General features: G+C 37.6%; 1 protein-coding gene and 1 pseudogene across 1 annotated transcript; both read left to right on the top strand.

The window, feature by feature from the left end:
* The first annotated feature begins 438 nt into the window (after positions 1-438).
* On the top strand, positions 439-2,284 carry LOC139737274 (uncharacterized; annotated as a pseudogene).
* Positions 2,285-14,561: 12,277 nt separating this feature from the next.
* LOC139737273 (carotenoid phi-ring synthase-like) lies at positions 14,562-24,562 on the top strand. Its single transcript, XM_071647949.1, has 8 exons — positions 14,562-14,604; positions 17,435-17,551; positions 18,148-18,303; positions 19,395-19,547; positions 20,655-20,777; positions 21,311-21,459; positions 22,489-22,574; positions 23,800-24,562. The coding sequence occupies exons 1-8, from the start codon at positions 14,562-14,564 to the stop codon at positions 24,560-24,562; spliced, it is 1,590 nt and encodes a 529-aa protein (XP_071504050.1).
* The last annotated feature ends 541 nt before the right edge of the window (positions 24,563-25,103 follow it).

Raw genomic sequence — 25,103 nt, 5'->3', positions numbered from 1 at the left:
TACAGTCCCTTTAAAAGCCCAATTCTCATCTCCACCAATACTGTACTATCCCTTAAACAGTGAACATGATAAACAGTAAATGAAAGAAGGATATCATTCAGAGGGGTGAAGGTTCAGGTGTGAGTTTCTTCAGTTTGTCTCCCTCTACAAATATTTTCAGTTTGTAGAGGGAGACAAACTGAAGAAACTCACACCTGAATGATAGACAATGTTATTCACACAACTTTCCTAAAATGAGCTTCATTACTTTGTTGGATTTAAGAATACATTGGTTCTAACACTTCTTGCATAAACTTTCCTTTTTATTGTTTTATTGATAATGCTAATACTGCTAATTTTATGATCGATAACATTCATAGTAATTATTCTGATGTAGGCCTACTTGTCGATGTTTATTTTACCGCAGTGTGATTCTTTTGCTTATAACAGACGGACACAATGGCAACGTTTCATCAAATCAGCAGCCAGAATCTGGAATGTCCTATCTGTCTGACACTGTTCAACCAACCCAAATTACTGACATGTTCTCATACCTTCTGCAAAGACTGTCTGGAACGTATCTCTCAAACTGAACCCAACCAAGAAACTATAGCATGCCCTGTATGCAGGAAAGGAACGCCCGTACCAAGTGGAGATGTGGGTAGGTTACAAACAAACGTACCGTTGAGTTCTCTTGTGGACGAAGTGAAAACCAAGAGCCCAACGTGCACAGTTTGTGAGATGGACGAAAAGCCACCCGCACGCTGTGTCCTACTGTCAGGACTGTGGGAAATATATGTGTGAATCATGTAACTCAAAACATTCTAGCTGGGCACCATTTTCCACTCACATAGTGGCAGCCATGAGTAAGATACTTTCAGGAAAGGTTTCGCTTAAGAGGAGACGTAAGTGTACGAAACATCCTAACGATGATGAGGAGTGTTTCTGTACCGGATGTCGAGAGTACGTCTGCTTAAGATGCGGGATGTTAAGACACTTGCAAGCAGGACATCACATCGAAGAGGCAGCTATCCATGAGGAGAAATTGATGGAAAATATCAAGGAGTTACAAGAAAGGGCAAAATCAAAGAAAACAAATATTGAAATTCATATCGATTTCATAGAGACACAACGCAATGAAATAACAAACATGATGAGAAAGCTCGATGATGACATCGACAAGACTTACGAGGAATACATACAACTATTATCACACAGAAGAAAGGCGCTGAAATGCCAAGTAAAACGATGGTCTGAAAAATTCGAGAAAGAATTACGAGCTATGGATGAAGAGAACCGCCAAACAGTGCGTCAAATGAACGCAATGGAAGAACTGGTGGCTAACGGTGTAAAGGTACCGCTAGAGAAAGACGCCTTGTTTGCACACGACACGCTGTGTGAGAACTTGAAGAGCTTTCTGAGACGAGATTATCCTGACGACCAATCACCGAGAGGTGTGACAGAACGAGCTCAGAAGATTTCATTCCATAGATACGTGGCGGTCAATGACCTCTATCTTGGAGAGCTGGCAGGTTACACGTGGGATGTCAAAGCAGACGTAGAGTTCCCAGTTAAAGACAGCATGAAATGTATGACTCGTGCACCAGACGGTAAGATGGCGGTGGGATCGGATCAAGGCGGAATCCATCTCTACTCTCCTGATGGCGAGTTACAGCAGACCGTGCTGAAGGATGTCCATGTCAGAAGAATTGGATTTCTGTCTGATGGTCGAAGTGTTGTACGTGATAAAGACAACAAGATTTCACTCTACACTCCACAGTGGGAGAAGCTTGACGTCACGTTCGAGACGATTGAGGGTGGAGGGTTTGGTGGTCTCACTGTGGATAAAGATGATAATATCTACGTGGGTTATTGGATACCCAAAAAGATCCAGGTATTTACCCCACAGGGTAGTAAGGCAGTCAAGGAAATAATGTGTGATGAATATCAACCTTGGCAATTATTCTCCTTTCACACCACAGTGGGGAAGCTAATACTGAAATATCTCTCAACTGTCGTGTGTCTTGATGGTAATGGAAAGAAGGATAATGTCTTGAAGAAGGAGGGTATGCTTGCCTTCCCAGCTGTTTGTCGAGATGAATCGGTCATTGTAGCCTGGGTGAAGTACAAGGAGGGTCTCGTCAGTATCGATCGGTACACGAGAGATTTGGAACACGTGCATAATATCATCACTGATTTCAAAATTCAAAAATCAGAAAAAGGTTGGTGCTATCTTCAAGAGTCTGAGAGTGATGAGATAGCTTTCTGCACTCCAGATAGACTCTACATATTTGATGTTATGTAATGCGAGCTGTCATATAATACTTTGTTCTGCAGAAAATGAATTCTTCGGTTGGCTATTTTGAGTGAATAGAATACGACATGAATGAAGTTTACGTGTGAATAATGGGCTGCACATTATTGTATCACCCCCTACTCACCCTCACAGTCATAAATCTTGGTAAAGGACCTGGATGTCTAGTATTTTGACCATTTTACAAGAAAAGCGGGTCAGTTACAATATTTGATTTGCGATATTGGTACTCCATAAAGTGATACATTATTAGGGGAAAAATAATTCTGTTCAGATAAAATCATTAAAGCTAATAATCACTGCAAGTACGAAAGTGGCTTTGTGGAATTATTATAATGACGCGCATAACCATAGATTAAGAGAATCATAGACTAAGCCTGTAAAATCGATTTTACATCAAAGTATTCTGTAAACGGTACAATGCAGTGCGGAGTTGTAAACAAAAATTATTGGGTAATAGCGGAGAGACATGACTTCGAGTCCTGTTCACCGGATCGATCATTAAGCTGAAGAGCGAGTGCCCTCTCTCGGGAAAATAATGTCTGCTTACAATCAATTTTTAACTTTCCTATGTCGGCATCAGGCTGACTCCTTACATCTCGCTAAATCTATTATCCTCCCCGTTCCTTTGTATTCCCTTGCCATGCCCTCGAAAGAGGAAATCAACAGCCAAATGAATACACTTTTCTTAAAAGAAAGAGTAAAATATTTTCTACAGAATGTTCCAAAGATAAGTTATAGAGGAATCGAATAGGAAAAAAGGAAGATGTGCATTTTGAAATATCACTTCTTTTTTTTTTTGGGGGGGGGGGAGACATTTCTTGACCTGCCATTCTGAATACTAATATTTGAATGAGCGAGTTGATGATGTCATGTCCTCATAATCGTTCCCTTATATCATAACAGCATGATATTATAACATTCCGAAAATATGTCATTTTTTAGCTAATACTGGAAAAACCCATATCATTAAAATATCAGATTCACACAGCTGAAATATGAGATTTTCTCATTTGTGTATATGAAATGGATTAGAATTTGTGAGAGTATGTCATCATCAACTTCCTGATTTGAATATTCATAGCGACTGGTCAAGAAGTGTTTTCCGCGGGGAAAAGGGTTGTCTACGACATGGTGGTTGCTGGTTGTTGGTCTCTCGTTGTTTTTCTATTTTTGTGGCTAAATGGATTCATGACTGTGGATAGAATCACTCACAGGTAAGCAATCATTCAGGGCTTCATTTGCACCCCATTTTGCACAACTAACAATTCTAGTTTAGACCTATTAGAGCTATAGATTTACACATAGATTCTGAATCTCCCGCCCTTTCTATTGAGTAACGCCAATATGGCAGCCGCAACCCCCCCCCCCCCCCCCCGAATCCATTTATGGATTCGGAAGTGGGTACTGCGACACCTGATGACGAATTTCAAACTGTTGTGTCTGATAGACAAGTCCGTCGGAAAAGAGGAAAATAGGCGAAGGAAGTGTTGATGTTAAGGACCTTGCGACAAGAGTAGACTCCTCTTCGGAGGATGACCATTACGATAAATCTATGAATGGTAATGACAAGTTTGGTACCCCTCGATCTAAACCACCTGATCTGAGATTGTACATATGTCCAATAGACAAGAAAAGGTCCCTAAAAAACACAAGCTTGGCTACGGTAGCCAAAGCCATCCATACTTGCTGTGGATCCCCACCAGAGTTTGTTAAGTCTACGCGAAATGGCATTATGATGAAATGTAGAAACGAGAAACAGTACAGAAAACTGATGGAACTTCAATCTATTGGTACAATGCCAGAAAAGGTGCAAGATCAGATGTACACCATTAAAGGAGTAATATCTGGGATCCCCACGGAAATGTCTGAGACAGAAATTCAGATGGAATTGAAAAAGCAAAAGGTATCTCATGTGAAAAGAATAATGAGAAAGGAACAAAAGAAAAATCAAAACAACTCAGGAAACGAGCAAATGAAGCTCACCCCGACACGCAGTGTCATACTATTCTTTTTTTGAAGCAACCACATTACCCCAAGACATTGATTTGTACTTCCAGAAATTCCAGGTCAAACAATACATACCCCCTGTACTCAGGTGCTTCCACTGTCAAAGGCTTGGGCATGCAATTGCAAATTGTTCGGCAAAACAAAGATGTGTGAGATTCCGTGACCCGCATACCTTTGAGGAATGTCCACAGAAAGACACTCCAAAATGCATTAAAATAGGTGCCACATAACCTAATATGGGGCCCTAAAATCACCAAACTATCAAATTTTAGATTTTGATAGAAATCATTTCATCAACTATTGATAGATCTGCCAAAAAAAAAACTCGTTTCAAAATTCATATTACAAGTGCCACTGTGGAATAACAGGAAATGAAGTGGCAGATAAAGCAGCAAAAAAGGCTTTACAAAATGTTTCCATACAAGTGAATAACAAGTTGAATAAATATGAATTTAATAAAAAACTGAAAAGGTGTTATATGACAAAATGGCAAATTTAATCACCAATCACTCAATATTGATGATAGTCAAGAAATTATTTCCAATTTTCCTGATGTTGATTGTAAGTATATGTTCAGTGAGGACTTTCATGCTAAGCATGCACATATTAACACTGACCTGTCTTTTTTTCATGTCAATGCAAGAAGTCTGCATAAAAACTTTGATCAATTTAATACCCTTCTTGCTACACTAGACTTCAGTTTTAGCATTATGGCAGTATCTGAAACCTGGTTTTCTTCAAAAACAAACTATAATATGTATGATATTGATAATTATTCTCTTGTTTCTATGTGTAGACCTCCAGGTAAAGTTGGTGGTGGAGTTGCCTTGTATGTAAAAGATGAATATCAATATGTTATACGAAATGATTTGTCATGTATTGCAGACAATTATGAAATGCTTTTTATTGAACTTACTCAACATAATAACTCCTTTATTGTAGCATGTATTCATCGTCCTCCAAGCACCGATATTGTGGATTTCACTTCTAAATTGAATGATATTGTAGAAAAATTGGAAAGTGAAAAGAAGGAATTTTATTTGATGGGCGATTTTAATATTGATTTATTGAATTATGGAAGTCATAGCAAAACAAACAACTTTTTGGATATGTTGTTTTCTTTCAATGTGTTTCCTTTGATATCAAAACCGACTCGTATTTCATCAACCAGAGCTTCTTTAATTGATAACATTTATACTAACACTATTAATAAGAATATTTCTAATGGAATTATATATAATGATTTTTCTGATCACTTTCCAATATATGTCATATTGAAAGGTGGACAATGCAAGTATAAATCAGTAAAGAAAAAATGTGTGAAGAAAAGAATTATTAATGAAGAAAATTTGTTGTTGTTTAAAAATAGATTAAAGTGTATTGATTGGTGTTTTGTTAATGAGTGTTCAGATGTAAATGATAGTTATAGTAAGTTTATTGAAAAATTTGATATGATATATTGTGAATGTTTTCCTTTAAAGATTATTCGTGAAAAGAAAAACAAATGCAGGAAACCTTGGATGGAGACAAATTAATGAAATCTTAGGTAGGAAAAAACTCAATGTTATGCCCAAAAGTATGTGCTTCGAAAATTCAAGGTTTTCTTCAAAACAGGAGATAGCAAATCAATTTAATTCTTATTTTATTAATATCGGCGAAAGACTGTCAAAGTCGATTTCTACCCCATATCATTCATTTCAAGAGTTTATGTCATGTCAAAACGCTAAATCTTTTTTTGTAAAACCATCATCTCCTTATGAAATTATAAAAATACCTTTTTTAATTCAGACATCAAAAGCCAGTGGGCCAGATGATATATCTCCTCGAGTCATTAAAGATTGTATTCAGTATATTGCTGATCCATTATGTGATATTCTTAACATGTCATTGAGCACTGGTATTGTGCCAAATGAATTCAAACTTGCTAATATAGTTCCTTTGTTTAAAAAAGATAATCCGCAGAATATTGAAAATTATAGACCCGTTGCTCTCCTTTCTATCTTTGCTAAGCTACTTGAAAGACTTATGTATGATAGGCTTTATGATTATCTTACCAAGGAGAATATTTTAGTTCCTGAACAGTTTGGTTTTCGGAAAAATCATTCCACATCATTGAATTTAATATATTTTACTGATTATATTTTACAAGAAATTGATAAAGGCAATATTTGTTGTGGAGTGTTCATGGATCTTTCAAAAGCTTTTGACACCATCAACCACCATATCCTTTTATCAAAGCTTTGTTCATATGGAATAAGGGGTTTACCCCTACAATGGTTTTCTAATTACTTGTTAAATAGAAAGCAATATGTGGTGGTTGATGGTGTCGAATCCATGCAAGGAGAGGTAAACATCGGTGTACCTCAGGGCTCTGTGCTGGGGCCACTGTTATTTTTGATATATGCTAATGATATTGTAAATTGTTCAGAAATATTGAAATTTTCTCTTTTTGCTGATGACACTGTAGTGTCATATTCTCACAGAAATGTAAACACACTTATATTTACCCTGAATAATGAATTACAAATGTTGAATGAATGGTTTAAATGTAATAAGTTATTTTTGAATTTTACAAAAACAAAATATGTTTTATTTCATTCTAAGGGAAAGAAAATTTCTGTAAATTCTGATTTGATTAAGATTGGAAATGTAATTATTGAAAGAACTCAAATCATAAATTTTCTTGGTATTTCTATTCATGAATCTCTTGAGTGGAAGCACCACATAGAAAACATATCTTCGAGAATATCAAAATGTGTTGGAGAGTTATCTAAATTGGTAAGTTTTGTACCTAGAAAAATTTTATTTTATATATACAATGCAATAATATCACCGCATTTTAATTATTGTAATGAAATATGGGGTAAGACATATAAAACTCATGTTGAGAAATTATATATGTTACAAAAGCGTGCGATCTGATTGATTTCTAAGAGCAATTCTCGCAGTTCAAGTTTACCAATTTTTGTCAAGTTAAAAATTCTACCCATTTATGAACTTGTTCGATCTAATATATTAGTGTTTATGTTTAAGCATCATAAAGGTATTCTCCCAATTTTGTTTCATGATATTGTTACAAATTTGCCCATGTAATCACTTAACAATGTGGTTTTCATGTTTTATGATCATGTGTATGCGATCACACGTGCACGATCGCGAATGTTTGTTAACACCACCAGTTACGTAATCTCCTTTTGAGTCATTCGTTTTGAACCGCAGCCTTACACACTTCGCCCAGGTTGAGTTTAATGTTATGAATATATTAAGCTGGGCGTGCCTGACGGAATTTTCCATGTATGTAATAATGTTCATGTGAAAATACATTGGTCGTGTCAGTCGACTATCGGACTCCGGTTAGAGAGGACCGTTATCACTTTCTCGGCGTTCTTGTCTACAATCTTGGGAGGAATTGCTTTCCCCAAGGAACGTGCTCTGCTAAGTGAATTTTAGGTGCTAAAAGGCGAGATAAACCAGGATATGTCTATTTGCCTCTAGCCCGTTTTCTTTCGACGACGACGGCGACATTAAGTTTTCGTCGATTTCCAGGTGAACCACCAGATGGTTTTGAGCCAACGCCCACCTGTGGTTGCTGCACGGTGACTAGTGGGAGCCGCGCCGAGGTCGATACAGGGCGCCGAGACGCTGTGAGGGACCACGCGCACCCAGCGGCCAACGCCCTTCTGTCTGGCACAGTCACAGCGCTGCAAACTGTGCTGAGATAGCGTCGCCCGCTGACCCGACGACGTCCCGTGTATTGACGCGTCCTCCACGTGATAGCGTCTGACGTCGCCTCCCCGCCTCGTCGCCGATGAGTTGGGCCCCGACGTTGACTCTCTTAGGGTGAAACCCTGGCCAGGTATTATACAATCTGAACTTATGTTTTCTTAGTTGAAACGATCCCGTCTATCTTTCATTGTTATGGTTGATTTCACTGTAATGTGTTAAACAACAATTCTGTGATTCCGGTTGGAGACTGATTGTTAAATAATTTCCTAATAAAAACCCGGAAGATTTGTTCATTTCAATTCACTGAGACCGCCTTGCATTCATTTGTGTGAACTTGACCGTAACAATATGTTTAAATCTAATTTGTGTTTTCATGATTATTCTACTCGAACTTGTTCGATTTAATATATTAGTGTTTATGTTTAAGCATCATAAAGGTATTCTCCCAATTTTGTTTCATGATATGTTTAAATCTAATTTGTGTTTTCATGATTACTCTACTCGGGAAAGATATAGCCTGAGAATGCCATTAGCCCGTTTAACAGTTAGAACCCATTCAATTCGTTTTACAGGTGTAAATGAATGGAATTCAATCAGTCCAGATCTCAAATCCAGCACTACACTTTCTCGCTTCAGAACATTATTCAAACAACATACTTTTAAGAAACTGTTATCCATGTCTGAGTAGACTGCTTGCTACCAAATTTCTTCTACTGTTCAGTTCTTTGATCCTGACGTTGCTACTGAATGAGTATGTTGGGTGTGCGCTGCATGGGTGCGAGTGATAAGAATGTGGTGCGTGTGTGTGTGTGTGTGTGTGTGCATAGTATAGGGCTGATAAGTATTTTTTTTGTATATATATATATTTTTTTTTTTCATTTTTGCACAATATGCTATTTAGCAACTGTATTTTGTATAATTTTGTTTTGGGCCCCAACAACAAGCACCGGATGCTTCAAAGGGGTCCCGGCATTAATTTCCAAATATGTGCATGTATGTTTATACACATTGTTTTTGTTTTTACTGTGTACATAATGTACATTTGATTTATTTTGTGCCGAATAAATTGAATTGAATTGAATTGAACTAACCCAGTATACCAAAGAGCTCTTGTGTTATATGTTAAAAGATCACAACGATTTTAGATAAACTTTCATGCATGTTATGAGTGTACATAATAGTTTGCACTAACTTGCCTCGAGGTACCCTAAAGAGGCAATTCATGCGCACCACAGCCCAGAGATTGCTTACTTTACTAAAAAATGTATGTGTGATTATTAGATATATTTGTATTTCATTAATATTGCTTGTTTGTTTTGTTTGGCTCTGTATCGGACCAATTGAGGTTCCTGTGCTGGTAAGCATCGGACTCTACTGCCTGCATATCGGAGGGGCCTAGGCCGTTGATAACGGCTGAGAAGTCTGCTCGAGACAATGAGCCGGATTGGCCAGAAGATATACCGGGTGTCCCAAAAAAAGGGGAACGGTGGATTTTCAGTATCTTGCGGTATAAAAGTTATATATCTTTTGACATCATTAGAAAGAACATCTTCCGCAGAAGACTATGATACCAAAATCATCAAATTTGGTTCAGTACTTTTTATTCTACGCCAATTTCTGAAAATGCAGTCATTGCCAAATTTCACCGGATTTTTGCGACTTATGAGATAATAATTAAAGTGCACTACGCGATCCATACGGTGAATATTGTGTAAGCTCGGTGATCCGTGTCAACAAAAGATACAGCTTTCACATTGGGAAACCCGTGTGTGTGTGTGTGTGTGTGTGCGCGCTCCCAATATGAAAGCGTTATCTTTTGTTGACATGGATCAACGAGCTTACACAATTCACCGTATGGAACGCGTGTCGCACCTAAATTATTATCTCATAAGTCGCAAAAAAATGAAAATGACTGCATTTACAAAAATTGGCGTAGAATAAAAAGTGCTGAACCAAATTTAATGATTTTGGTATCATGGTCTTCTGCGGAAGATGTTCTTTCTAATAATGTCAAAAAATGTATCACTTTTAGAACGCAAGGTACTGAAAATCCACCGTTCCGCTTTTTTTGGGACACCCGGTATATTTTAAGCAGGCAAATAGACGTACCGACAGCTGACCAAGGATACTCATTACAATAGTTGGTTTTTTTTTTTTTGGAAAAAAAAAATGATAAAAAGAAAAGAAATTTATAGATAAGTGTTTGGCGTAAATATTCTAATGAGAATGGAAAACGCCACTAAACACAAAACAACAACAACAACAAGTAAGAAGAAAAGTGACGCGACATGAGCTGCACAGCGCCCTCTGTCGGGCGAGGAATGTGTGCCAACTGTCAATTTCCAAGTTTCCTCTTATTTGTATTAATACCCGACTCTTTCCATCTCGCTAAGTTTATTGTCCTCCAGTACCCTCTTTAGTCTCATTCCCTGTCAAATATCCATTTGATATTAATGAATTTAATATGTTTGGGCGAAGCCATGAATACTCTATGTCTAAAAGGCATAATTTACCATTTGCAGATGAAACAAAACCCCAGCATTACTGCTTTAAAATAGGTTTAAAATTTTAGATAGGGTTAGGAACAACCACTGTAAAAATTTGCATCCATATAATCGATGTTAATTATTGTTGAATACACAAAATGTGAACAATAGTTATGATAAGAATGCTTACAGACTAAACCGTCTACAGTTATGGTTTATTGAGAAAAATGCTAATATCTTCTTATATTTTAGTCTTTATTGTTAAAATTTTGTATGGCAGGATGTTTTGTGATACAAAACATCTACACATATGCATCAAGTATGAAATCTTGAACATTTTTGAAATCACTGCTCCTAAAGTGGAACTGGACCTTTAATGAAAAGACATTTTCACGCTTTCGAATAAAAACATTGTTTGTATGTGTTGATAATTATGTATGATAGTATAACGGTGGAGATTCAGAATATTCTGATGTTTGAATATGAAATTTCTTCAGGCATATAAAATGTAAGTCTCATCGCAGTTTACTCTACTTTCAGTATCACAAGTCAGGCCATTATTGAGAAGTCACAAACAAGTTACAACAGTTTTTTTTTTTTGCAGTTCCATTGAAATTCAAATTACATGCAGTGAGGAAAAAATTAAATGCTCGTTTGATTAATAGCTACATAAGCCTCACTTTAACGGAAACCTCGTACACCGATTATGCTTTGCACCGATTGATGCTTGATACTGGTCGTAAAGACGTCATAAAGACGTCATACATGTGGTTTTTATGTCGATCATGAATATGCATAGAATTGAATCTAAGATGCAAAAACTAGTGGAAATAAGGAAAAACACTAATAATCATAGTATTTATACTGGGTTTAAGCTTAGACTGTGTCAAAAAGTGTACATTTTATTCTTATCTCATTAAAACTGTTTCCAACTTGTGTTATGAAGACATAACAATTCTCATATTCTAATTGGGCTGATTACAAAATTCTGACCTAGTTTTAATACCAACCCTGATATGAAGCATTACAGCTTTATGCCAGTGATAGCCCTGTAACTATATATGAATAAGTAGTATAGGCATATAGGTATGGGATTGATGACTTTAGGTGTAGGGTATATGAATATTAGATTCGTCAGGTTGTACCTGCAGAAGCCCACAGCTTCATTAGATCTTGTAATGATATATTAATTGATTTGTCTCAGCTTAAAGACAACGTCAAAGTGACGTCCATTTTTGTTTGTTTCGTCAAAACGACGTCTTAAAAAGACGTCTATTTAAGACGCTATTTTCTGTACCAAAATAAAGATCGTAAATTGATGTGGAAACGACATGCTCATGACGTTATTCTCACAAGACGTTTTCTTATAAAGTAGTAATTCAAACGTCATTCGGACACCTTTGTACAACCACCTAGACGTCAGGCAGATGTCAAAATTATTTTTACGTCTTCCATTTGGGCAAAAATACGACATTGTGAGTCTAAGACATGAAATTGACGTCCGTTTTCTTTGTTTATAGGCTTTCCCGGCCAATTTCGCACTTTGTCAGTCCATTTGATAAAAGGTTCATTCAATTTAGCGAAAATACTCGTCTCTGCACATTCTGTCATTCAAAATTGCAAGTTGGTCGTTAAATGCAGCATTTCGATCAATGAAATTTGCACCTGTGCCTTTCGAATTCGTAAGACGGGCACTCAAATTAGCACCTGCTCTTCAGTCATTCACTCTTAAAACATCCGAGTCAGAACTGACCCGGAATTCATGGTCCGTTGGGGTCACACACCATTCCGGGTCAGAAATTACAAGGAATGGGGTCAGATATGACCCATTCAGAGTCATGAATTGGGTCAGGGTGACCCCATTCGGGGTCTTCATGACCGAATTCCAAGTCATTTCTGACCCGGAATGGTGTGTGACCCCAAAGGACCCAGTTCCGAGTAAGTTCTAACTCGGGTTTTTTTAGAGTGTTCAAATTCGCCAGCACTGGCCGAAAGGGGTATTTCAGTCATTCAATTTCGCGTATGGGCAGTCAGATTCCAAACATATTCATTCAAATTAACGTCATGTTATTTCTTCTTCTTTTTTTTTCTTTTTTTTTTGGGGGGGGGGGGAGGTGATAACATTTAAACGAGTATTTCTATGTGACCTTTTTGTTTCACCCACGCACTGTTAAGCAGTGAAAGTAGTATATTTTCGACCCTATATAACTCAAGTTTGTTGTTCTGTAACGCCCTTTTTCTTTCATACATGTCATTTTAGGCCTAGGGCATATTACGACGCCCTTCTGACTTCTAAGTAAGACGTCTTTCTGACGATAGCGCTGACGTGAAATTGACTTTTTTTTAATAACGGAAATGTCCATGTTTCGTACGTGATGATTATATTCTGCTCTTAGTCGTGAGAATAGAAATCTAGTTATCCATCTACAGCGTTATGTATCTTGACACATATTTCCTCTTACTCTATCCTCTCTCTCCGAAAAACTGAAGCAGCATAGATTATGGACCATGCTCTAATAAGCATATTTCGCGAAATAACTTGTAATAAATGTTCATGCTACTCTTTGGTTCTTCAACCATCAACATATATCTTGTTACCGTATGCTTATAATCATTGATCTTTGTAATTGTCTAAATACTGGTCCTCTGGTTGTTATATTCTTTGTGTTATGAATAGCAAAGGTTCATTAAATCACCAATATCTTTTGAAAACTTTGTTTCCGTGTCACGGAGTGTGCGTGAGTGTGTAATATACATAAATTTTCGTCGCCATCGCGTAGTATTTCGATGATAAATCAAACCAGAGGTAGGCCCTAATATATCTTATTTTAGTATATACCTCCTTGATCAAACCAACTATCAAACCCCGAGTCCCACGTACCCCGTTTTATGGCTTAAAGGGGAAGTCCAGTCCAAATATAAGTTTCGTCTGACAAGAAAAAGTAAAATATTACGAGTTCAACGGTATAATTATGATCGAAATCGGATGAAAAATAAGGAAGTATAATAACTATGACATTTTGAAGTTTCGCTATTTTTGCGGAAACAGTTCTTAAACAGTCAATATGAATATGCTAATGACAAAGTGATCATGTCATCCCCTCAAAACCTATACCAGTTTGTACATAAAATTGTGAAGTTTCTATAATTTTTCATTCAATCGCAGCTAATATGCCCGGACCTAAAATCCTCATAATATCTAACTGATCACTACTATGTTATTCAATCAGGAATAACATCATGTTTCAGACTTCAATGACAGAAACATTTCATTTTAGAATTTTTTTTTTTACACGATCAATGGAAAATTGTGAGGTTATGACATGCAGGTTAGCTCATGCACTCATTTGCATAGTCATATCCACTGTTATACAAGTTACTGTCAGTTTGCAGAAGTTAGTAAAACTTCAAAATGTGATAACTTCCTTATTTTTCATCCGATTTCAGTCAAATTTTTACCGTTGAACTCGTTAGATTGTACTATGTTTATCAGACCAACTTATATTTGGACTGGATTTCCCTTTCAATTATACACAGTTGCACTGGACATCATATCACCTATTGGCTGATTTTTCCGCTCGTCAAATAATACAGGTTCAGTCGAGGTTTGATCTTTTTTGAATACATTCAAATCAAGTACAGTGTAGTTGAAATCATTCTCTCCGTGCCTCTCCTTTTCGGTTTAGCTCCATCCATGGTGAGATAAAACTTCTCGTGGGAGCAAGCAGACTTTAATACCACGGAGGTGGGCCACCTCCCTGATAATACTGTACCACGAAAGGGACGTAAAATTTTGATCGAAAATATGACGTCACTATGCCAAGCAGCTCACGTGGTGCTCAAACTCGCGACTGCAGACACGTGGTACACATACACTCACACACACACACGCACGAATTTTACCGCGGCCAGCTGCAAGACAGCAGACGACATTCCACATTCTATAGTCCTTCACCCCGGGCCCCAACCATCCCAACAGGACGTATAGAGCTGAGAGGACTGGGATCATCAGAAGAAAACACATCGAACGCACTTCATAAGTCGTCATGGACAGGGATAAAATCATGAAGGCTTGCTACGTCCTCTGCGGTAAGTGTGCCCTTTTTAATACTTCCGAACGCATATTGGTATGCCTAAATCGTGGGAGATAATTTGGTTTTCAGAATATTGAAGTGATATATTAGCTGAAGTCACGTCAGTTTAAGTATAGGCACCTCTGCTCTGGGAGGTGAAGGTAATTGTTTTTATCGATTTGCTTATTTCAGTGCATGTACATGTAGCTCACTCCAGTAAACTGAAAAGATCTCGAAGGGGGGGGGGGGGGGCGCAAAGTGGACAAGGTACAACAATTACTGGAACGTAGAGCGGTGCGTCCATGTTTTGTGCCCACAACTGTCACTGAAATAAGCGTGCCTAGGTAACGGGTTATAGAATCTGGTGCTGTTAATTAGTGTTATGAAAGGTGTAATGCTTCGATATACTGCTCCACCCCTCCGTGCAGTAGCGAGTTTTAAGGGTACATGTACATGATTGCAGGACGAGAAGCGCTGAATACAATGCCGTGGAATACTGAGCATTAGTTAGTATGTACTGGTACGTTGCACCCGTCTACGTATTTTTACAAATGAATAAAACTCACAGTTTACAGGGCCTATTATGCTGCATGTGCATGCAGGCGCAGGGGGGTTCGTTCAAGCGTGTACTACGCTCTATGCCATGGTTCAACCATGCCACCGCCATAACATGAGCCTTTCGAGCCCTTGTCCTTTCAGTGCACCGCACTCTATCTAGCTCTACTGTATACTCTATAGAGTTCAGTGGTGCACTGGCCGGATTCATAAGGTGATGATGATTTTCTTTCACCTTTCACCTTTAGCCATGCCTTTTAGCCTTCATGACTCGTCACGACACACCCAAAATCAGACATGCACGCATGAAGAAGACAGTCCCCTCAACAAGCGACCTTCTCCCCCAAGAAGAAGAAGAAAAGAAGAAAACTCGTTCCCTCTTCGCGTGCTTTTTTGTAAAGTCTTCAAACTTTTGGACAATGTTTTGTTGATCAGTAGTAGGGGCAACACTGTGTTTAATACAACCCGAAATAAGGCACAAAATGAGAGAGAAGATGCGACCCTTTTTTTCATTCTGTATCACGAATTCTGATATAAATTTGTCATCTCTGGTCTGAGTACCCAAACTCTCCATGTGAGCCTATTAAACAAACCTTGCTTATCTGCTAATTTGTTGTCTTTCGAGTACCGCTTAGGAATGTGTCTTTCTTTTTATCTTCGGCCCGGGGTCGCTCGGCGGGTAGGGAGGGGGAGGGATGTGAAGTGTATATATAGACCTAGTGCTCACTGTAAAGGCCAAGGTTCATTGAATTGTGCCTTTTTCCACCCCCCCCCCCCCCAACACAAACACACACACAACCGCGGTGAGGATTCGCATTTTTGTTAACTTCTGATATTAAGTGATAGCATTGATGAAATGAAAAACCCGTCGAATGTTCGTCTTCAAAGTGGAAAAACCTTTCATTGGTCAGTGCAATAGCTTTTTTAGATAGTAATTTGATTATATATACGGCCTAGGCTATCCTATTCCAAAGGTTTGAATCAGTGAATTTCGTTTCCGTGAGTTTGCGGTACTGCTTGGGGCGGAGGGGGGGGGGGGGGGTTGTGATAGATGCGGCATAAATTGAGTGTATGTGAGTTTGTTTGATGAATTGAATTAGAATGATCAGTGGCGGATCCAGAGGGGTGCATCGGGCGAACGCTCCCTCTTTATTTATTTATTTATTTGTTTTTGTTTTGTTTTTAACAGAAGTTCATATTTACTAAACAAAATATTTCTGGATCCGCCCCTGGTGATTATGGCAAATATATAAATATATTTTATAAAACAGTGTTTGTAGGCAAACCTTGTAAGCAAGCAATGAGACTGACAGCTATTAATCCAACTCCGAAGGACTATACATTTAAGTTTGTTGGGGGGGGGGGGGATCGTGGGGCTAAATTCATCGTGCTGAGCGATGGGCATGGATGAGTTCACAGCTATAAATTACTCGTAAGATATGGTTGAAGCACCAATATTGTTTGTGACAAGGATTGATTCTATTATAATTATAATTATAGTTAATTATACCTGTGAAATCAAATATGATTTTTGATACTAAAAGTCCCCAGCATTAGGGTGTATCATAAAACTTGTAGATATAGTTTTGTACATGGACGTGCTTTGTCATTGATTAATGGAGGAATTCTAAAATTATATCGACTGTTTTCCATGGAACTGGAGCCTACAACTGTTCTAATATCGTTTCTCTGCGCATTTTAGAAGGATTACTCGTATGAATATAAATCTTCCTATATCATATTTATAGCTAAAGGTTATGTTATTTTATGCATTACATCCTTTGAGCAGTACGAGTGTTTCGTTTTGTTTTGTTTTATATATCCATTATTCATGATGCGCCATATTGTAGTGTGATGGTTTCACGGAAATATTTTGGACTTACATATATATTTCATCTGGACAAAGAGAAACCATTAACATGAAGACAGTGTCGTAGGTCACACAAAATTGAAGACAGATTGAGTTACATAACTAAGACACATTACATCTGTGGAAGTTGACCAGTAAAAAATCGAGCAATGAAAAGGAAATTGAATGACTGATGACATAATTGGAGCTCGCAATTCTCGCTATACATTCTGCTTATTTATTCTTTTTTTATTAACAAAGGGGGAAACCTCGTACTCATTTTGTGCACGCAGTAACAATCTTGAGTGTCCATCGCCCTCTTATAGAACACACAATAAAGGATTGTAGTCAACCACCGATGTGAACTCTAGCTGTACCTTAAATAATTTGCAAAATGTCAATGTGTGTTGTTTTTTTTTTTTCAATTTTCAATCAATTGCAGTGGCGATCGTATTCATACGATATCTTGGGCCAGAGGACGTGGACGTAATTTATCCCGCGAACCCGGGTGACCCGGATGTACTTCCTCCAGGAGTTTCGCGTAGTGTCGCCGTGGTCGGTAAGATTTATATTACATTCTTTTGAATTATGTAGGTGAGATTTGAATGTTTCATTCTGTAAGCTATGTTATTTTTTTTTTCTTGGGGGGGGGGGGGGGTCTTATCCAGTGTTCCACTGGATAAAATACTCTCAACACTCAACTTTATATTAGTCGAAAATATTTCTAAAAGTAACTTGTAATCGTACCATGATTTACTAATTATGAAGTGTTCAGTGAAGCTTAATTTATCTGAGATGACTTCTTTCCATATTTACCTCGCAGCAGCTGATAAGATAGAAGCTCTGTGAATTATGAATATTTTATTGTCTCTGTTGGTGTAAGTTCTGATTCTTCCAGGTAACATTCAGTTGAGGTAAAAACTTAAATCGATTCATCTGGACTTATACCGTTTTAATTCAAATCAGACGAGCGGATGAAGCGTCCAGGATCCGCGTGAAACCGTTCTCGGAATTAAAACAGTAAGTCCAGATGAACTGATTTAATTTTGCACCTTTATATGCCTGTATGCATAATCAACGAGTATATTCAAAATGTTTCGTAGGAAGAGCAACTGCACACTTCATAATTTACGAGTCCAAATTGTGTTCTAATAGGTGGAGGTCTCGCAGGCTTATCAGCAGCTCTGGAGCTTGCTGAGCGGGGCTTCAACGTCACTGTCAAGGATTCCCGCCCGGTGGTTGGGGGACGACTCAGCTCTACTGACGTTGAGATTTTGGGCGAAACTTTTAGGGTTGATCATGGCTTTCACGGTATTTATAACAAATATGTTCATTACAATGTTTTTGTCGTTTTCTGTTATTTACTTGAATGTAGAGCCGGCTTATGGAGAATTAAAATGCAGACATCGATGTATCCATTTTTATCAACTTTAGAGGTTTTAAATTGAAGCTGTCGAAAAGCAAAGAAAATGAATAAAAACGAATTTGTATGTGATAATTGTGATAATATTTTCAAAAATATTTCTTGTTATTTGAGTCGGGTGGAGTATCACTGAAAAGATTTAAAGTGAGTATTCAAAGAAAATTACCATTTTGCACAAATTTATATAATGCTGTGTACATGCTAGAATCTTGGCAAGGACAAAATGTAAGACTTGCTCATTCCACAACGGCGGATGCAACAAGAGCAGAGAGAAAACTCATGCGATTTCTGAATACCAAATGATAGAAGTTACCAACAATATGAAATATATGATATGAGGAATTGAGACAGAGAACAACTTGCATACACCATTGCGCATACAAATGAGTATATGAATATAAGAACGACCCAAGTCCATGGAAGACCATTTCGAGTAAACTAAAAAAAACTTCATATCTTTTTTGTTTGTCCAATAATATTCTATTTATCAGTGATGGAAAGGCAACATTGTATATACAAATTAGAACATATATTATCATGACAATTAACATTAACATTAATTGTGGAGAGGCCATTTTGTGTGATGGACTTGGGTCGTTCTTTGATTCATATGGACTTGGGTCGTTCTTTGATTCATATACATGATATTCTGCTATAGAGATGAGAGAAGGACGAGAGAGGGCGCTATAATATGAATGTAAGAATGACCCAAGTCCTTCATTCTTACATTCATATAAGATTTAACTCATTTATTTCAGGCACTTCCGGGGGTAATTAGGCTTTATCATTTATACACAAGATGAGTCCATGCATAAGCTACAATTTCCCATGTAAAACTGAATTTGGCCAAAAATTGGACTTGGGTCGTTCTTATATTCATATACTCAAATGTCACAGGTGAAGGTCCTGAGATACTGGGGTTCATGATAAGTTGTAATAATTTCATTGGCATTTTTCTCTCATTTCCTTCTTCCTTCAGCATGGTTTTACAATTACCACAATTTTAAGGATATCCGTCGTCGTCTGGGTATCAACAATGATTTCGAGCGATGGAGGGCTAATCACTTCCGGTTCAGGGAGTATGAACCGGAAGTGATGGAAAGCAAAGGCATCTACCCTTTCAACGTTATAGGTAAGTGAATTTTTGTAGAGTATGATCACTTTATTGGTATGTTTTGAGACTACTTCGGATGCTGGTCAAAGTTTGAAAGATCTCAAAACATTCATTTTGAAAAGATTTTGTCAATAGAGCCCTACATACAGGCAAACTCCGTTATAACGATTTTCACCTCGTGATGAGTGGTACCTTTGTTGTATTCAACTTACTGAAAATTAGACACCAAGCTCATGCATTTATGAAATATCGGGAAGGCGAAATTCACCTCCTTAGGATTAGTCGTTCGATATCAGCGAGCTTACAGGGTTTTGTTGTCATTGATTTTATTTCATCTTTCTTTTATCAGCCAGATGAAGAAAAAATAAGGATAAAAACTTTGTCGTTTATCATTCTTACTAATTGAACCTGCTTATCAATTTATAGACGTCGAGAATTACTGCTAATTAATATTTGTGATCCTTCTTCACAGATAACACATTTGAATGGGTTTTTTTCTGTGTTTTCTGACAAAGTGACTCCAATTGCTGTCCATCAAATTAAGTCTCTTTTTGGTTTAGTGAAAGCCGCATTTTACAATTCTTTGTTGCCTCACTTATTTTTATCTATGGTTGGTATTCTCATATTTCCTTTTGTGTTTTTAGATGTGTGCAAAATCTGCATGAAACCTCTTCATATATTTTTTTCAGCTACTATAACACTTTTAGCTATAGATTTGACATAACAATTACGTCAACATTGCTGATGATTGTGTCAGTTCTACGTCTAGTCTAATATGGTTTCCATACAATTTGAATCTCCAATTCTTTCTTCACACAAAATGAACAGTTACTCAGTCTAATCAGTGTACTTGAATACAGTAGACTCATAAAATACAACGCATTTCCTTCAAAATTGACATGCTATTATCCTCCAGTAATTGACCTTTCATTTCCTTCAAAATTGACACGCTATTATCCTCCAGTAATTGACTAGACTTTACAATCTTTCAAACGGGTTTTATGAAACCGGGTCATGTTTGATACAGCCGCGATCTCCCGAAACATAATAGGTGTTTAAAGGTTGCACAGAGATAACCTGAATGAAACTCATATTGTCTTTATCTTTCTTATCTCCAATCTACAGCCACATTGCTCTTCAGTTCCAATTTTAGAGTCAACGCGGCGTTTGATATTGTTCGAATTTCAACAATCTTCGCATACTACAATCATGATACTGTCTATGATCGATATGGAAACTTAACCTTTGGTATGTATTTCGTGTTATAGTCTGACATGACGTGAACATTTGCTATGGGATCCTGATAGTCACAGAGTAAAGTCTTTTGGCCATATTATTATCATGATCCCCTTTTAGTAACCGGGTGAGATATGTCATGGGCAAATACATATCACAGTTAGTCTTACTTAAGGACACTTTTTTTTTCGTTCAAGTTTAAGAATAGAAATTATATGTGCTAGTTTGCTACTCTCTCTCTCAAAAAGAGAAGAAGAAATATTCACCAGATGCATGGAAAATGAATATCGGATAGACCGTTTCAGAAGTTTATTACAATTTATGGATGGTTTTTTTTTTCATATTTGGTTGCAACGAAGTATTCGTTCACCTGCTCTGTACTATTATCTTCCATAGACAGGAATTCACCAAGCTGTTTATAGGTTGGACAATCCTCGGGCAAGCTTTTTGATTGTTACGGGCAACTTTTGAGAACAATGCATGCATAAGATCTGAATAGATTTCAGATTTGGTCCATTGATATTTTTGTCACGTGATTCTTTCAGACGAGTGGGCGGAGGAAGCCAGAGTACCAGTATGGTTTGCTGACACTGTGCTGCGGCCCGCCCTCTCCGTCACGTTTAATGAGAGGACTGTCATCAACGCAGCAGAAATGATGATGTACTCCCACTTCTACTTCACTGGTGACAACAAGGTAAACAACAAACAAATCAAAACAAATATCGATGACATTTGTGATCTCTGTTACAGATACACTGTATAAACATAAACGCAAAACCTCTGGCTAGTCTACCAGCGACTTTTTTTGATGATCAATTTTATCGCTAGTTTTAAATTTCATTTTGATGGAAATTACTCTGGTTTGCAGCCGTGCCACTACACTAATATTAACTTCAGACGACAAATCCGTTCCCCACTTTCAGTGTATTTGCAGTTAATATGTTGGACGGATGTATTCATTGAGTAATACATTGCAGATTGACAGTATTTCAATTGTTTTATATTCTTACATTCTTACCTGTATCGGGGGATGTTGTCCTCAATTTCTGTCATGTCATTAACACCATAATGAGCATTATGTGTGCCAGAACGCTTGAGTTTATGTCACGAATGCACCAACCTTAGCAATAAGCTTCACATACTCCAACTGTGATATTATTTGTGTTCCCATAGATGTCAAGCGACAATATGATGCCATTTCATCACATTAGAACAATTTTGTCAAAGTTGGGTAATGCCGGGGTCGTTTGCATTTTTATATTTATTCGTTTATGTATTTCTTTTTTTGCTTTGTCTTTGCTGGTGATATACTGAAGTCGTTAAATTTAGCGAAATAATAAATAATTGCTGTTGGATTGGCTTCCAGTGATTGCCAAGCCTTGAAAATAATGTTCAATCTTTAAACTGTAATAGATCAATACACTTGCATTTTTTAATAGATTTGGTTAGTGTCAGTTACCAAGATCACTTTTCAAAATTTTAGTTTGTCTGGGTGTCAAAGGGAAATATAAATTGAAAGAATTTAATGACACTTGTTGCGAGGAAAACCAATTACATATTGGTAATCGCAAGTATATTTTGTCAAAGGCGAGATTGTCCAGTCCCTTTCGCATGCAAAAGTTAGAATGGTGCGTCATCTCAATCGTCGTTTCTTTACTGCAAGATTCATCCAGACTTACATGATCGACTTTCATGATCCTCCTTGCCTGTCGTTCTAACATAGGCGGACATCCGGGAAATTGCAACACGTGACCATCAGACAGCTGTCTTTGACCCTTGGACCGAGAGATTACAATCCTTGGGGGCTCGGTAGGTTGTGAGGTGTTTTTTGTTGGATTAACAAAGACGTTCACTTGCCTATCTCTTCCTCATAATATCTACACAACTATACAACACCCAGCTTAGATCAGAAAAGTAAGCGATTTTGTGTGTTGTGTGTATGCGTATTTCCTGGAAGATTTTAAACTTAATATTTAACTTAGAATTCACTTAATTTGAACTTCAAATCACTTCAATGAAAATGGTTTATTGTGTGAAGTCACACAGCGTTCTCTTTGAAGGCATCTCTCTGTACATTCAGTATGTACCGTTGAATGCTACAAAACTGCAATAAATTGACACAACATTGCGAATTATGTATATTGTGTGTAACAATTTGACAAATCAGTATAAATACGTGTGCGTTTGTGTGTGTGTGTGCGTGTGTGTGTGTATGTATGTGTGAAGAACTGTATACAGGTTTAAAAAAAATGTGTCGGATGATGTCATCCACACTTTAGATATCAATGAGCTCTGATTGTGTCTTATATTACTCTTCCATTAACCATGAAAAATTTATCAAATATTGACAAGCTTTAAAGGGATTGTACAGTACTGGTTGAGGTAGGGATTCATGTTTTGAACATTCCTAAGTGAGATAATGAAAAGCCTCTAATGAAATATGAAAGAGCATGTAATTTTAAGAAGGATTCAATGTTTATTCGATGAAAATTGGTTTTCAAATGGCTGAGATATCCAAAAAAGTGCTAATAATAAAAGGCGACATGCCCCAACTTTATTAGTATCTCTTTGTTTCACCTTGTTTTTGGATATCTTAGCCATTTCAAAACCGATTTTCATCGAATAAACTTTTGATACCCCTTAGAACTGCATGCTCTTTGACATCTCATAGAGTGGTTTCTGAATATCTCATAAAACGTTAAAAGCTAAATCTTCACCTCGACCAGAACTGTACACACCCTTTAAACTCTACTCCCGATTGTCATAAAACTCCTATTTGATTTATTTTTCATTTTAGAAGTTCCATCGGCATGAACACATGAATAAGAATATTCATCCGGCTTGACATTATTTGTAAATCTTATAAATCATCAAAGAATGCAAACATCGTGGTATGTGCAATTGTTGACGTCAAGTATCTCTTGATGATTCTTTGCAAATTGTCTATGAGGTTGTAGATATGGGTACTTGATTTTGTCCTTTGCTTGACATGTACAGGAATAAAGAAATACAGACTCTCTCCTTGAAATTGCAGAATTGAGACAAACTCCGGAGTTGAGAAGCTAATATTGGACTCAAGTGGGCGCATAGTGGGTATTTCTTCGAATCCCGGGCAGGTCTATGATCATGTGGTGTTGTCGACGGACCTGAAGGCAATGCAGTCGATCCTTGCCGAAACAAACCGAGAATATCCGAAGAGCGCAGTGGTGGCGTGTATGAACAGCAGACTGAGCCAAATGCCACTCGCTCCTCATTACAAGGTGATCACGCTCTGGTTCGACCAGCTGCTAGATCCCGAACAGCCGAAGATCCTACAAACACCCGACTTCAGTCCGATCACCCTGGCTGTACAGCGTCACCTGATTGAAAAGCAGTCACGTGAGTGGAGCGAGCGCACTGGGGGGTCCGTTGTCGAGTTCCATCTCTACGCCTGGAGGTATGGCGAAGTACGAGATAGCGAAGTGTGGAGTGTTATCTCTCCAACTGTTAAAGAGCTCCTGCCAGAAATTTTTGAGAGGAACTTTAAAGTGTTGGATTATTTTATTCACTCAGGTGATAACTTTGCATCATTCTCGTCGGGATTGGAGCAAATGCGACCTACCTCGACATTTCCAACAGAATGCGGGGCTGATAATGTGGGTTTGGCGGGAGATTGGCTGCATACACCATTTCCCTCCGCTTTAATGGAACGGGCCGTCACGACAGGCAGAATTGCAGCCAATCAAATTCTTCTTGCTAATCACGTGAAGCAAGCACCTGTAACTGTTACAAGTCGTCATGGTCCAGGTTACATATGACATTTCTTTAACGTACCCTCATGAGTCTCATTAATGGTATCTTGATGATATAATGTATAAGACATAATAAAAAAGATGTCTAAACAAAGCCAAAAAGGATGAAAGGATGATTGTAAAAACAAATATATACTTGCAATAATTAAACAGCAGCTGTGCAAAATAAACCAACTTCAGTCATGTCAAAACACACCATGACATAATTGTGACCGTGCACCTCAAAACGAACATAAAGTCGCACACACTGATTTTGCGTAAGGACTGAAAATAAGTGAAATGGGTCAACCTAGCCGAACTTGACTTTTTCATATTTTCTGAAAGAGCGGGTCTTCTTCTACATTATGCTAAAATTTGGTATCATAAAACGGGCAGGAAAGTGTGTGTTTTTTTTTAGCAGTTTATCTCGAACATTTTTGGTAGAATAGTGTGATTAGGTGTGTCTTTAGAATCCCTTTTTCATTTCTGAAAAACCTTATCCACACTCTTCACTTTCAACTCTAATAACTTTTGAAAGAATAGTGCTACTGCTTTGAAAATTGGCATT

This window comes from Diadema antillarum, unplaced genomic scaffold, assembly GCF_040938485.1.
Source record: "Diadema antillarum isolate AM-2024a unplaced genomic scaffold, OU_Dant_1.0 seq00000688_RagTag, whole genome shotgun sequence".
Taxonomy (NCBI): Eukaryota; Metazoa; Echinodermata; class Echinoidea; order Diadematoida; family Diadematidae; genus Diadema; species Diadema antillarum.
The sequence above is the reverse complement of the archived record's forward strand: the minus strand, read 5'-3'. Positions and strand labels throughout refer to the sequence as shown.

Excerpts from the sequence above, each read along its gene's own strand:
- LOC139737273 (XM_071647949.1), top strand. The coding sequence starts at position 14,562 with ATGGACAGGGATAAAATCATGAAGGCTTGCTACGTCCTCTGCG. Across the intron at positions 19,548-20,654 it reads CTACCCTTTCAACGTTATAG|CCACATTGCTCTTCAGTTCC; the intron begins GTAAGTGAATTT and ends TCCAATCTACAG. Across the intron at positions 22,575-23,799 it reads TTACAATCCTTGGGGGCTCG|AATTGAGACAAACTCCGGAG; the intron begins GTAGGTTGTGAG and ends TTGAAATTGCAG.